The 14,889-nt window shown below is 46.7% G+C and overlaps 1 protein-coding gene across 1 annotated transcript in view; it reads right to left on the bottom strand.

Moving 5' to 3' along the window:
- Window positions 1-14,889, bottom strand: part of LOC144138326 (cytochrome P450 3A41-like) — a 46,586-nt gene that overhangs the window by 22,360 nt on the left and 9,337 nt on the right. The window contains exons 5-7 of the mRNA XM_077670554.1: window positions 13,809-13,934; window positions 10,378-10,621; window positions 3,203-3,333 (exon numbers count right to left, since the gene is read on the bottom strand). Of these exons, the coding sequence (XP_077526680.1) occupies window positions 3,203-3,333; window positions 10,378-10,621; window positions 13,809-13,934 (501 nt within the window). The remainder of the gene's footprint in view (window positions 1-3,202; window positions 3,334-10,377; window positions 10,622-13,808; window positions 13,935-14,889) is intronic.

Raw genomic sequence — 14,889 nt, 5'->3', positions numbered from 1 at the left:
TTGAAGCCTGATTCGCTCTTCGGAGAGGTGTTTTGTATGACCAGCTGAACGGATTTCTTGAATTCAGGACATCAAAATGGCGCTGGATTCAAGCTTTAATGTGAACTCACAAAATTCGAGTGCGTTTGTCACAGATGAACTGAGCGTAAGAACTGTAAAGCGAACTTTCATCTTTGGTGATCTAATGCTCGTATGCACTACAGAGTGCACAAAGCCGAGATGAGGTGGGACCAGCCCGGCAGAATATAAAAGTTGAGCATAGGAACTCTACATCGGAAGCTGGTTAACGGGAACTTGCACTGACGAGATTCAGAAAAACTGTCCTATTGCCGCGTGGAGATAAAAGCCCTTATAAAGGCACTGCTTTCACAAACTCGTTGGGTAGTTTTTGGTCGAGGTAAGACGGCGCAGTAGTTATAAAAACTACACTGAGTAGGGTAATTGGCTTACAAACTACTGTACATGAAGTTAAAGCAATGTAGACAGTTAAAATATAGGCCGACCGTCGATTCTTAGCTAGCCAATGCGCTGCGCGTGCAGGTAAGTGCATACTGGCGACCTAACGCATTTCCACTTAAACAGTGCACAAATGTGATTCGGTAACATCGACTAGAAGGACGACGGCGTTTAAGCTAGTTGACTGGAAAGATTATAGATGTTTAAGTTTAGCAACAGCAGTATTAGAAAGCTGCCGCGGTACGTCTGCGCGGCGGCCCGCCGCGGTCGGCTGCAGCGGCCGCCCGCCGCCGAAGCTGACGACGCGCCGGCAGTAGCCTAAAACTTGACTGCAGCGCCGCTACTTCTCACGACCGCCACGCGGACCGCCTCTCCGGCGCAGCTTTGAAACTGAGTTTATTCTAGTAACGTTGGTCGGAGGTCGGGGTTAGCAATTGGCATTTCCGTACTGCTGGAGCCAGAGCCCCCGTAATGCAGCATTACGACCACGTCTTACGTGGCGGCCGCTGGGAAAAACATGTTCTACGTCGCCCGCGGTGGTCAAGGGGCGGCGCTTGTTGACCGGCCTCAGAGCAGTTCTAAATATAAACCCCCGCGGTAAAGTCTAGAAGGGAGCCGTCTCGGAATAGCACAATGGTTAGTGCACCGCACGCGTCATGCGGAGATGTGGATTCGACTCTCTCTTCCGGATAAAAACGGCGGATTTTTTCTCGACTTTTCTTTTCACTAATTTATCACTGTATCAAACATGACAAACACACGTCATTCGGCACTAGTAAATATTCCGAAAAAAGCTCAATAGCACTGCAACCTTGATATATATATATATATATATATATATATATATATATATATATATATATATATATATATATATATATATATATATATATATATATATATATATATATATATATATATATATATATATGTATATATATATATTTATGAATTTATGATTTTGATGAGTTTTCAACTGGCCAGAAGAAACGTTCAGGTAAAAGATAAGAACAACTTAACAACTTTGCGGTTAACTTGTTTTTTATAAATCAGTCCTACAGTTTCGGAAGCGGAACTTCCTTCCTCAGGGACAATCCCACAATGAACACGGAACCCTTGAACACAAATGAAGGGTTCAGGTATGAACTGAGCGCAAGAACTGTAAAGCGAACTTTCCAACTTTCATATATATATATATATATATATATATATATATATATATATATATATATATATAAACACGCGCCCACTCTGGGCGCGTGTTTTTCTTTCTTTCTTTCTCCCTTATATTTAAAAAAAAATCTTAACTTCATTAACCGTAGTAAAAAATAGAGCCCAACCACACCCCTATGCCTCCTGTGGCGTTGTAGACTGCCGACCTATGCTTCTTTATTTCCTTAACGAGCCCCTCATTTCCTTACTATATATATATATATATATATATATATATATATATATATATATATATATATATATATATATATATATATATATATATATATATATATATATATATATACATGCATTCATACATTGGTTGGCAGGAAAGAATGCCTCGGAAAGCAAAGGAGAGATTGCGGTAGATCATTGGAACAGGTGAAGAACTTTGAAAGACAAAGAGAGTGGGGGAAAATGCCCGCCGGGTAGGATCCGAACCCACGACCTCCAGAACACGCGTCTGGTACGATGACCACTACGCTAATGTCGGGGCTGTTTCCCCTGCACTTTCTCGGGTATTGATGTTCAGGTATTTTGCTTCCTGCGCTTGGGGGTTGTAGCCAGCGCCACTCGGACTACTCGGGGTCAAGCGTAAATTCTTTTTAACCCCCCGTCAGTGACTCGAGTATCTACGACTTGTCGAGAGTGGTCGACGAGCGTTGAATCCTCTTAGGCTACCTATGGCCCCAAGAGTGCCAAAACCGAGGCCCTCGCTATGCACATAGCGAATCAGAATGAAAAATTAGGGGCTCGTTGAATTAAGGCGGAAATAAGGCTTGTCAGTCAAGAATGCTTCGGAAAGCAAAGGGGAGAGTGCGGTAGCTCATTGCAATAGCTGAAGAATTTTGAAAGACACGCCGGGTAGCCCGAGTGGCGCTGGTTACCACCCCCAAGCGCAGGAAACAAAATACCTCAAATAAGTACCCCGGAAATGCAGGGAAAACTGCTGCGGCGATAGCGTAGTAGTCATCGCGCCTGACGCGTATTCGGGAGGTTCTGGGTTCGAATCCCTCCCGGTGGGCATTTTTTTCTCCATTTTCTTTCTGTATCTCAAAATTCTTCATCTGTATTAATGACCTACCGCATTCTCCCCTTTGCTTTCCGAGGCATTCCTGACTGCCAACCCTTATTTTTTCCATCTTAATTCAACCATGATTCACTATATCTATATCTATATATATATATATATATATATATATATATATATATATATATATATATATATATATATATATATATATATATATATATATATATATATAATTTATTTTTACAGGAGATACAAAATTATTTCAACTGTTTTTATTCAGTGCGCCATACGAAATTTTGGGTGTCGTCCTTCAGTCATTTTGTGGACCATTTCTCGGCCACGACACCGCATTCTTAATATACCGAGATAACGTATGTTGTCGCATTACAACTACTTGTCTGCAACTCTCTCGGTAATGCAATAAATGTACTACGTAACATAGCTAAGCAAAAATCGTATACGTAGATTGACAAATTCCTAAAGTGATTCAGCTTTTACCTTGAGGTTCTTCAGCCTGTGTTCGACAACTGCTTCCACCTTGTTGATGAGACGCATGAGTGTCTCTCCTTCACACATCCTTTGCACCATGCGTACGAACGGTACCAAGCCCTTCATTCGTGAAAAGAACTCTGCACAAAGGAACCACCAAAACACGTCTATGATACGCGCCGAGACTGAAAATACGTCACAACTTTTTGCCCATTAGTCCACCACTTCTAAGCTCAAAGACGCTCGCCTGCAATTGGCAAACCTTCATAATGTATTCCAAATAAATTAAACCAAAGATTTGTTCTAATTTCTATACACTTGCCTTACTACAAAGCAACAAACGATGCAGTGCTCGTGGTACGAGAAAGCGGCACCGCAAAAGCAGTGCTACCAACTAAGATTTATCGAAATCACACACTTCTACCCGAAGATGCACAATCCTGCGCCTGTATGAACAAAAAAGGCACGCAAAAAACACAAAAACCGGATCAGGTTTACTCTTGTAAACTTCGTTATCACGAGGTCTCTTTTGCTTGGTTTTGCAACGACTATTCACACTGTGTGTGTTTTTTTTTAAGTTCAGCTACTGTGTTATTAATGGATTTACCCAGACGCTTGCTGTGAAGCAAAGACGGCCCAGCCTGCGCGCCATCCATGCGGAAACTGAGTGACCAAGCGCCGCCGAAGCAGACGGTAAACTCATGCTTTGTCGGTAGCGCAGTGGCGAGGCTCCTTGCGAGCGCAGCAGCGACGCCGCTCCGCATCGTGTTACGTGGCATAACGTAACGCCTGCGAGACTTGCGCTGCGATGGCTCAAGGTCATTTCGACGAAATTAATGACCTTGAAAGACTAGGCTTAGTAGAGCTTTCGCTATAGAAACCTAGAAGCAGCGCTACTCAATGTGCCCAAAATAATCCCAGCACAGTCTCTCCCCTACAACAAAGGTTCTTCACTCAGAATGTATCTGCTCGCCGAATTCGCTTAGCAGTACAGTCACCCCCAATCTCAAGGTCATTGCGAGACAATTAGTGACCTTGAGAGATAAGGCTTAGTAAAGCTTTCGCTCTAGAACCTGGAAACAGCGCAACTCCCTGTACCAAAAACAATCACAGCACCGTCTAGCCACTGTAACAAAGTTTCTTTACAGAGAATGTACCTGGTGACCGAATTCTTTTAGCTTTAAAGTCGCCCCTAATCTCAAGGTCATTGCGACGCAATCAATGAACTTTAGAGACAAAGTTAAGTCTTCTAGGAACATGGAAGCACTGCAACTCCCTGTGCCCAAAGCAATAACAGGAACGTCTATCCGATGCAAGGAAGGTCTTTTACACAGGATGTATCTGCCCGCCAAATTCTCTTAGCGCTAGAGTCATCCCCATTCTCAAGTTTATTGAGAGGCAATTTATTGCTTTGAGAGACAAAGTTTAGTAGAGATTTCGCTCTAGCCTCCTTGTCCCCGGGGCACCCAAATGGGTACAACCATAAAGGCAATAGCTTTCCCCCCATTCGAAATTAGCGCGTCAAAAGTTGCCTCCCCGCAAAAGCGGGCCTTGCTTTCACTAAGCCCCTCTAGGTGGCGCGATGTGTCCAGGCATCTCTGAAGAGCGAGCCGGCAAAAATGGCTTTCACCAGCGCGAGCGCTCGAATGCGCCCACAGGGTAAGAAGACCCAGAGTACCCAAATAGGTACCATCAAATTTCACAACTTTTGTTTACTTTTTGCTATTGTAATTTTTTGCACTTATTTCTATGGATAATGAACCAAATAAAAGTGTGTTGTAGAATTTTTGTAGCATTTTTGAAGCATTGTGTAATTTCATTGCATTCCACAGGCACTTAAATCAAGAGTACCCAAATGGGTACCATCAAATTCTATTCCGTTTGCTTTTTTGCTAGTGTAATTTTTTGCGCTAATTTCTATGGATATTGAATCGAAGAAAAGTGTGTTACAAAAGATTTTTGTATTTCCGCATTCTTTGGACTGAAGAGGCTACAACCATGGACGCAGCGCTACACCTTGTACCCAAAACAATCAAAGCGCCATCTATCCACTATATCAAAGGTTCTTCCCACAGAATGTACCTAATCGCCGAGTTAACCTAGCGGTAGAGTCGCCCCCAAACTCACAGATAAAGTTACAAGGCAAATACTTCAAGCATATCTTATCGGTAAAAACGACAGTTTGCACATAAGCCATTGTTCCGTTTGTGTCGTAAACAACAAGCTGGCCCATTGTTTTCGTAAACAAGTACCCTGCTTGGGCGACGAGGGTTGCGCTATCATTGTTTTGTGCGTAAAGAAAAGCGCTGGTTGGGGGTTATTTTTTTCTCTGGGATTGACATTCTCGGAAAAGTTGTCTTAGTGGTCTGTCTATATGCCAGAATGAAGAGATTTTGCTCCGTACTTTAAATCAAAGGACATAACCTTAAAATTTGCCCTGATACCCTGGCCAGTGCAATTGGCGCGAATTAATTTTTTTCCCAGCCGGAGGACATCTTGGCCTTGTGCTGGAACGTCACCGAAGTATAAGTGCGGTAGCTGACCCTTCAGGCGGGATATAACAGCTGAATGCACCACTTAGGTCCAAGACAGGAATGCCCAAAAAAGTAACGAGTCACTGGAGTAATCAATCAATGATATATTTGCGTGCCCAGGAACAGCCGGGGTCATTTGTGCTGACGCACGTAAACAAAAACAATACAAGAAGCACATGATGCACATATTTCACAAAGAAAAATATAACGGGAATAGTAGTGGTTACACACGATAAAAACTACACATTTTGATATAAAACACGCCCAAACACACAAAATTACAAACACCCACTCATACACACAGAAGTAATGCCTAGCAGTGAAGCATATTAGAGTGGAGTAAGACGAGACAATAAAAAGGAAAATAAACAAAAGAAAAGACCGAAAGGATGGCTTCGGTAGTGTTTCATGCCGATTTTACCGAATTGAAGTCAATCAAGATCGTGAGGACAAGGGGTTTAAAAAACAAATGAAGAATAAGTTGTTGTGGAGCGAAACGGAGCCATTAGAGCCCCGATGGAAACCCTTATAATGGCGATGACTCAGTTACAGTGACAGTGGTAGTAGTGCACGCTCCGCTCGAGCGCACAGTCTCTTCCTCTTCTTCGCGATTCCCAACATTCTCCTGGCCACAAAAGAGTAAAAGACCGTCCACATGTAGCAAGCGGCTCCTGGCCTAAACACCGCACTATCATTATCGCTAAAAATTTAACGTGCATGCCAGTTCCGTCTAGACCATCCTTTTTCCTGTTGACTTTCCGTTCGATGTGGTTTCTTCTTTTCTTTCGGTGTACCCAGGTTGGTGGCCACGTTGCTTCCGACGTCTTGCAGCAGTACTTATTCAAAAACGGGAGGCAGTTCCTGTAGCCATTCAAGGAAATGAGCGCTGCTTCACCGGTTAGCAAAGATTTTCCTGCTGTAGACGTGAAACATGTCAAGTCCGTCTTTTCATAATCTGCCCTCTGAGGTTTGGGAGCATTACCAACATAGAAGCCTCTTACCTGAAAAGTTTGAGGATTTGTCAGAGTCGATTCCTTGAAAGGTAGAAATCCGAACTTTTGCATTGAGCAGAAGATATCCGTATCCTCTCGTTTTTATGCCCAATGTCTTGTCTTTGGTTGTGTATTGCTGTGGGAAGACAACTTGTCATCGTTGTTTCTCCACGTTCGGTGGTGTTCTGTGCAATCGCACTAGCGTGTCTACCCCGTAGGCCCTGTGTGGAGTCTACTTTTGATATGTTGTTGAGAGATACTTCCGCACTCAGCACGCAAGTTACGCCCGTCGTAGTCTGGTTCGCAGGACTCGGCTTTCGGACAGGCCCTGAAGCGTCCATCCGAGCGAGGTCTTAATCGCGACTAATCCTTGGACTTGCTTGCTTCGAATGATGTCTTCTTTCACAATCGTCCACAGCTGATCGGATCCTATAAGTAGGTCAATTTCTCGGTTCTCAGATTCTTGGGGAACGCTTCGTCCATCACCAATTCTGTAACCCAACTTACGTAGATGCTTCACGAAATCACTATTCATTCCTGTATTTGGGACACTCGGGCAAATGGTTGGTACAGAAATTGCCTGGAGAGCATGCTCTGCGTCGATGCAAGTGAATTTACACCTAGGCTCGTCTCTCCCACGACGTTTAGTCGCAGTTTCGCCACGAGGTCTTCCTTAATGAACGTTCGCTGGCTGCCACCGTCCAAAATGCCTCGTATGTAACATGCTCCGTTGGGACCGATGATCCACGACCGGAAGGTCTGGAGGTAAACGTCCTCGCCCAACTGGCCGCTAGTGAGGGCAGTTGATGCTGACTTGGTGTCCTGCGTCTGCACCGGGGCTTTGCATGTGGGGTGAGTGTGCGCCTCGCCTGTCTTCACTTGGCATGCATAGTCTTGGTCGCACATGACAGTTGCATGCCTTCCCTGGCATGTTGGGCACGTTACATTTCTTCGGCACTCCTTCGATCGGTGGCCCCTCGTACATTGGTAGCACCGCAAAGCTTTTGCCACTCGCTTCTGCTTTTCTGGGATGCTCAGACCGGCTTGGCATGCCTCGGTAATGTGCTTTCCCGGTGTGCAAAAACAGCACTCGTTACTTTCAGGCATCGAAGCATGCGAGGCGTGAAGAACCGACGTTGACTGGCCGTTACGTTGGAGGGGGTTGCTTGAATCTGCCGAAGTTTCCACAGGAGCACATCTCTCCCTCGCCTCGAGCTCGATCCGCATGTATCACAAAAGCTGGTCCAGTTGGCGGCATGTAGTTACGTTTGCTTCCCCAGAAGAAGCTGATGCCGTGGCCGTTAATTTTTCCTGGAGGTGGACTGGTCGGTGAAACGCTACGACGATCTCTGGCGGCAAAACTTTGAGCAGGATATCGTATAGCATCGCCGAGAAGCTGCGCGTTGGGACGTCCAGAACATTGAGGCAACGGATACTCAGCTGGATGCAGTCATAAATTCTGCGCAGCTCTTTCGTTTCCGACGGAGATGCCACGTGCTGTAGCTCGCGGAGCAACAGGAAATGCCGCTGTATGGTCCGGCTCTTGTCCCCAACCTCTCCTTAAGAAGCTGTATAGCACTCTCGTAGCACGCCTCCGTCGTTGGAAGTCCGGCCGTGGCAGCTGCTGAGTCACCTTCCAGGTAGTTCCGGCGGTAGTGGAACTTGTCGAATGCGCTATAAATAGGGTTCGTTTGGACTACGCCGTTAAACTGCTCCCAGAACGACGTCCATTGACACACGTCCCCATAAAAAGGCTTGATGGTAAGCGTTAGGAGACGAGGTCCAAAAAGGGGTGACGGAGCTGTTGTTAGAGCTAGTGGCATATTGGTCGCAGCCGAGGGGGCAGCCTGCACCGTGCTGCCGACGCTAAGGTCCTCGAGCCGGCACTGCCCGCGAGTCAAAGTATCGAGCCTCTGGTCCTCGTAGTGCGCTGCAGATTCGTACTCCTTTGCCAGATCCCCGACCGGGATCGCGTCCTCGACCTGGGCGTCGATCTGGCGAAGCTCGTCGCGGCTAGCCACGAGCTTGTCTACCACCTTCCTGATGGATTTTTGGTCAGAGCAGCCGCTCTCAACGAGGGCTGTCACCTCGGTCAGGACTTTGGTAACTTGGGCTGGCCTAGCAGCGCGTTTCGCTTTCAGCCGGTCCATAGTTGAGTGAAAATTTCCGGCTTACTCGTTCGGCAGGCAGTCAGGTCAGCGCGTTGTCCCCCTGTGTGTCGTTCCGAGAAGTACGAAGTGCTGCGGCGGCCGTTTTTCGGTGGAACTCGTCGTCCCCGTCGCTCGTTGCCCACGTCTTTGGGAGCCGCTCGTTTTCCCTTGGGGTTTCGGCACCATGTGCTGCGTAGCGACCCCCTCGTTGCGGGTGCGCCACTAGGAAAAGGAGCCGTGAGAGCCACGATGGAACCCCTTTAATGGCGATGACTCAGTTACAGTGACAATGGTGGTGGTGGTGGTGGTGGCCCGAAAAATGGCGCATAGTAGCGCACGCTCCGCTCGAGCGCATAGTCTCTTCCTCTTCTTCGCAACTCCCAACATAAGTAAAGTGGACAGGTATGCCAATACACACTCCCCGACATGTTTGCGAAACAGAGTCGGGCATTCATTAATTTATCCAGAAAATAATCCTCGTCATCATAATTATTGCCTATATAGATGATGATGATTGCCAGGATGACTATTGCCTGCAATCAGAGCACGTATTATGCGTGCATTGAAGTCAGAATATAGGGAACAAACATTTGTGATTGTAAAAGATGTTTTCTGATTAACGTCTACGGCACGTGGAGAGGAACATGTTGTCATGTGGGCCAGCACTAGAAACAATTTTTAGAGTGTTAGCTCTAAGTTGGCATTCGAGAGGTGTCATTAAACGGATCTAGAAGCTCATTACAATCGTCCAGTCATGTTTAAGCGATTAGTTTCTTGGGCGGCCGCCAATCGCACGATCAACATTCGGTAATGTCATAGAAAAGCTGCCCGAAAGGGGCTAGCCAGTCACCACAGCTTCGCATGTTTTCTATATAATCTCCATTATTTTGTCGAAGTTTGCGATAATATTAAGCAGTGTTACCATGATCACTTTTCATTAACATTTTTTTTTTTTCTCTTAGTTACCATGAGTCGGCACAGACCCACGTTCTCATCACCAACCAAAGGGGACATTTAGTGGACCTCCTCTATTTCCCAGTCCTGGATAGTCCGCGGACAGTCCGAGGACTGCTTTCGGACCGAACGTCCGGCCGTAGGAATACAAGGAAAAATCGAGCGTCGGATCGCGTGTCGGGCAGGCCCCGGATGATGCGAAACTGATAATCGAAGAGCCCAGTGAGGAGTTACTTTGTAGTCCCCTGGTGGCTACTTCTGTAGTTAGGATGCTCAAATTTCTCATGTAGGCATCCGTGTATCAGATCGGGGTATCGCGCATGCGCGCCGATAGTGGTCTTCACTTCGTTCACCGACCCTCCCTTCCCCTCACTGCCCACGCAGCTATATAACCGATATAAATAAACGACCAGTTAATCCTTCATTGATCAGCTACCTGTCGCCTCGCCCCGTGATAACAAACACGATACACTCAGCTTTTTATTATTCTCACTTATTTCCACAACACGTTTCGCACTCATCCGCACGACCTTCTACGAGGAGGCTATACTCACGGCTAATCCTGTGGTATGGGCTCTGGACAAATTCCCTGGTTCCGGAGGTGGCGTCGTCGAAGTACTCGTCGCTGGGCTTGTACAGCACGTCAAGTTGAAGTCCGCAAGCTACCCCAGCCACGACTTCGAAGGCTAGCGCCCTTAGCGGGGGGAACACGTCTACCTCACCGCCCGACGCTCTTTCACTGCGCCCCTCAATGAGGTCCAGGAAACGATCCACATGCACGGCCATTTCCGGTAACATCTGTAGGAAGTAGGGCACAGGGACCACGCGTATCGAGACGAGCAGTGGGGAGACTTCACTAGAGCGCCATACCCCTTTCATTCTTTACAGCGCATTACCCTTCGCGTGTGTTTTGACGTGGGATGCGCATGTACAATTAGATCATACGGCCAGTTTCGCCGCAAATGTACCCGCAAAACAGCTGCTCCTTGATGACGAATGTGATAAGGTTTGAAAGAATCATGGTAGACTGTTGATGCATTACAGCAGCCGTATTGCTAGCGGCAATGTTGCGAATGGTTTCTTGTACAAAACTGTCAGGTATTACACAATTTGCTTCTTCCGTCAAATATTTATTGCAATGCAATTCTTAGTTGTGGATCAGGACTATGGATGCAGATATTCCTGTGCTTGTCGCTTTGGAAGAAAAAGGAGCCAAGTTTCTGGCCACGTGGTACAGCAGGTGGGAAACTGCGCTTTCTTTGCTGCACACACATCTACAGCGGCCTAGGTGGCCTTGAAAGTTGGAACATGTCGGTGGTGTCGGCATTGTAGGTACGTTAAAATGGGTGCGGCGGACAGCTCACCCTGCAACAGAATACAGGCAATCTCACCAGTAAAACAAGTGTGGCTGCCTGGACGCCAGCGGATACTAGACGTCGCGCGACACATTTAACACTGAGACTTCGTGCTGTTGAACCAGCTGTTCAAGGCTCCACTTGTTTCAAAAATGCTCACGTAGCGAACCATTGTCCGTTCCAGAAAAAAGGAAGCAAGCTCGCATTAATGCGCAAAACTTCACGATTATCACGAAGGTTTAAGTCCACGGTTGTAGCAGATTTTTTTATTCTTCGCTGTCTCAGCGACCATCTCCAAGTGAGAGCTTTTTTCGAAATAATAATAATTAGAAATCACCTTGGACGGGCGTACGCTATGACGTCTTTGTCTGGTTTCGACAGAGAGAGGCCACAATTACGGCGACCGCTGAAGGGAGTTTTTTTCTTTTTTTGGAAACTCTTGGTCAATCTCCCTGAGTCGGTATCAATGGCTTGACGACCATGCCCGTGGACGCTTGGCGGTCGCCCCGAGGCACGCACACAGGAACGCTCGGCATTTTCTAGGTTTTTTTAACCGCCGGGCGGTCGCCGCAATCTTGGCCAATCTCACTAAGTGGGTATGTTTGTCTCGACAAATGGGTGCAGTATACGCTGGGCTGTCATCGCGGTGCACCAACGCTCGAGCACTAGGCATTTTCTTGGTTTTCTTAGCTGCCGCATGGTCGCCGCGATGCCCGCGCTCACGTGCGCGCGCTCCGCAATTTCTTTATATTTTTAACTGCGGAAACAAAAAATTATGATTTGTCAAACATCTTCGCTGATTAAAGCCCACGAAGCTCTTCGTATCCTACGTTATTACGTGTTCCAACTGCTCTTTTCCTTTGCATTTGGGATATTTTTTTTGCAAACTTGTCTTCATGGCATTCGCTCAAGACGCTTTCTGGCCTGTTCACTGATACGTCGACGTTACTGCACAAAAATTATATGAAGAGCGAAGGTCTTTAGAAAATCGTACTTTTTGCGTGTCCGCAGTGAAAAATACCAAGAAATGGCCGAGCGCTCGCTGGTGAGCGCGGTACTCGCGGCGAAATCCAGGCAGTTAACAAAACCAAGAAAATTCCCCGCATTTCCCCGAGGGGAAGAATGTGAAAGTGCGAATGCACGAGTTGAATTTGCGCGGTTCGGTAATGTTCGCGAAAGAGAGATCACACACACACACACACAACTACAAAGAAAGAAAGATGCATTTATTCACAGACACCTATTTGTGTTGTCGTTGTACTTGATTGCTAGAGCGGATCTCAGCTTTGAAATTTCGTGTCAGTACTCCTTTAAGCAGGTGAATCAGCCCTTCTCACGCCCGATTCTTGGCCAATCCCCCACGTGGGTATGTCCCATGTCAGCGGCCAGGCAGCGCGCGCCCATCTCCCCCCGTTGCCAAGGAAGACGAGGAGATTCCTGGCCAATCCCCCACGTGGGTGTGTGCCATGTCAGCGGCCAGGCTGCGCGCGCCCATCTCCACGTGCGCGGACATCGCCGGTGGACGCAGGTTCAGGGTCGCTTAAGAAGTGCATTCGCACTTAAAATGTTTAGCGCTTGTGTGTGCGTGCCTCGCGACGACTGCCAAGCGTCCCCTGAGCACGTTTGTCAATCCAAGCATACCTACTTCGGAAGATTGGCCAAGATTGCGGCGACCGCCCGGCAGTTATAAGAACCTTGTGCGTGCGTGAGTGCCTTGCAGTGACCGCCCAGCGTTGTCGACGCAAGTTTGCAGGCCCATCATACCCGCTCGGGAGGATGGCCAAGATTGGCAAAAAAAAAAAAACTCCAGCGTTAGCCGATATTGTACCAACACTTGCTCGGAACGAGAAAAAAGGTCATAGCGTACATTGAATTTTATACTAATATATACTAGATGGAAATCTGTCGCTGCAGTCGCGGGCAGCCGTGGTCGGCGCCATTGCTGCTAGCGACGTTCCTCGCCTGCTTGGCTTGGCTAGCCATACGGCTTCTTCTTTTGTAACGAAGCCAAAATCAACGAAAACTGTAACATTTTTTTTTTCATCGTACATTAGGCTTCTAAAAAACTACTGACATTTTGGGGGTCGAATTTTATAATAACAAAATAAATTTTATGAACCGTCTACGGCAATATTGTTGCTTTTTTGCAGCCATAGACAACGTTTCAGCCTGTTCATGATCCATGCCAAGGACACGTGGAACGTACCTGCCGGGTACATGACGGCACGCTCGCTGAAGCGCGGCTCCCCTAGACAGTGGCGCTAGATTTCCCTCTAGTATATATTAGTATGAAACTCTATGATAGCGAACGCCCCTCCAATGTGATGTCCAGCGGTTATCACTTCCAAAAAAAGAATGAAGGAAGCTCACCCTTATAACAACAATGATGTAGTAAAAGACGTTTCGGCAGCAGCGAAGAAGCAAATCAGCTGCAATCGTGGACTTTAACCGTCGTAAAGTCTTAGGCGTTAGTGTGAGCTCCCTTCATTTTTTCTTGCGGCAACTCTGTATACTAGGGATCCCCAACGAATTTTCCCAGTACATTTATCCCAGGTTGTAACCGCAGGAGCCGGGATTTTTTGTTTGTGAAACATTCAGAACGCCCGACTATGCAGGAGTGCGCATCTTACAGGTTTCAGCTTCGCCGCGGAAAAGGCCGCCGCAATCGGACGCCTGAAGAGCTTCCATCGGTCACCGTCGGCAAAGCTCGTCGCGTGCTGAATGACAGGATTCTCCTCAACCAGCCTCCATACGTCCTGCGGGGTAGACCATAAACATGACGCGCAACCATTGGCGTCAATTCATACAGCCGACTGAAATACCCAAATCTACTCCGTTAAAAGACACTCGGTAAGGAACAATTGCTGAATTACTCTAATAAGGTTTGAAGGGCTACAATATTACCCAGTCTAAAATCACAACAGGGATACCGCAAAAACCTAACACGAATTTCTGTCGTACGACAGAAAACTTTGTTGTGACAGCATAAGTCCTGTTGTTACGACAAAGCCATCTGTTGTTACGACACACATTTCTGTCGTAACGACAAAGTCAATTTTCTGAACGACGAACATTTCTTTAGTTACAACAGAGCTGCCATTCACGCTACTCTTGGCAATAGGCAATAACATTCAAAGCGTGCATGGGCAACTCCTGATGGAACATCAGGATCACGACACGACAGGAATTCGGCACGACGGAACGTCCAAATCAGGGCAGGAATACGACACATGACAGAACATCAGAATCACGACACGACAAGAATACGACAAGACGAAAGTACGACACGCGCAAATACTAGAAACTACGGAAATTTTTCTTGTCGCCTTTTTCACCTGGGTTAAGACAGTAAATTTAGGTAAACCGATACGCAAGAAGGCAACGCTGTTTTCGTAGTCATTTAGTGTCAACAAACGGCCAGTATTATGTGCCACTACTTCTGGCCTTCTAGTTATTAGAGCATTGCCACTATTTTGTAACTACAACATGCTTCAGGCACGTTACATTTAGTACAGCAAAGGGCAGGGAATTTTCTACAAAAGAATACTGCACCCGCCTAGTGGTCGCAGCGTCCAAAATGTGACATTTTGCGAACTTTTGGAACAAATCACTGTTGTAATTGAACCACGAATGCTGAACTTGTAGTTCTTTCCCATGGAGAAATGTAGAGTTTATTGTGTGTACTGCGCGGGGTTCCACAATTTTGTGAAG

This window comes from Haemaphysalis longicornis, unplaced genomic scaffold (assembly GCF_048455015.1).
Source record: "Haemaphysalis longicornis isolate Haplotype H1 unplaced genomic scaffold, Haemaphysalis longicornis Haplotype H1 scaffold_5, whole genome shotgun sequence".
NCBI lineage: Eukaryota > Metazoa > Arthropoda > Arachnida > Ixodida > Ixodidae > Haemaphysalis > Haemaphysalis longicornis.
The sequence above is the reverse complement of the archived record's forward strand: the minus strand, read 5'-3'. Positions and strand labels throughout refer to the sequence as shown.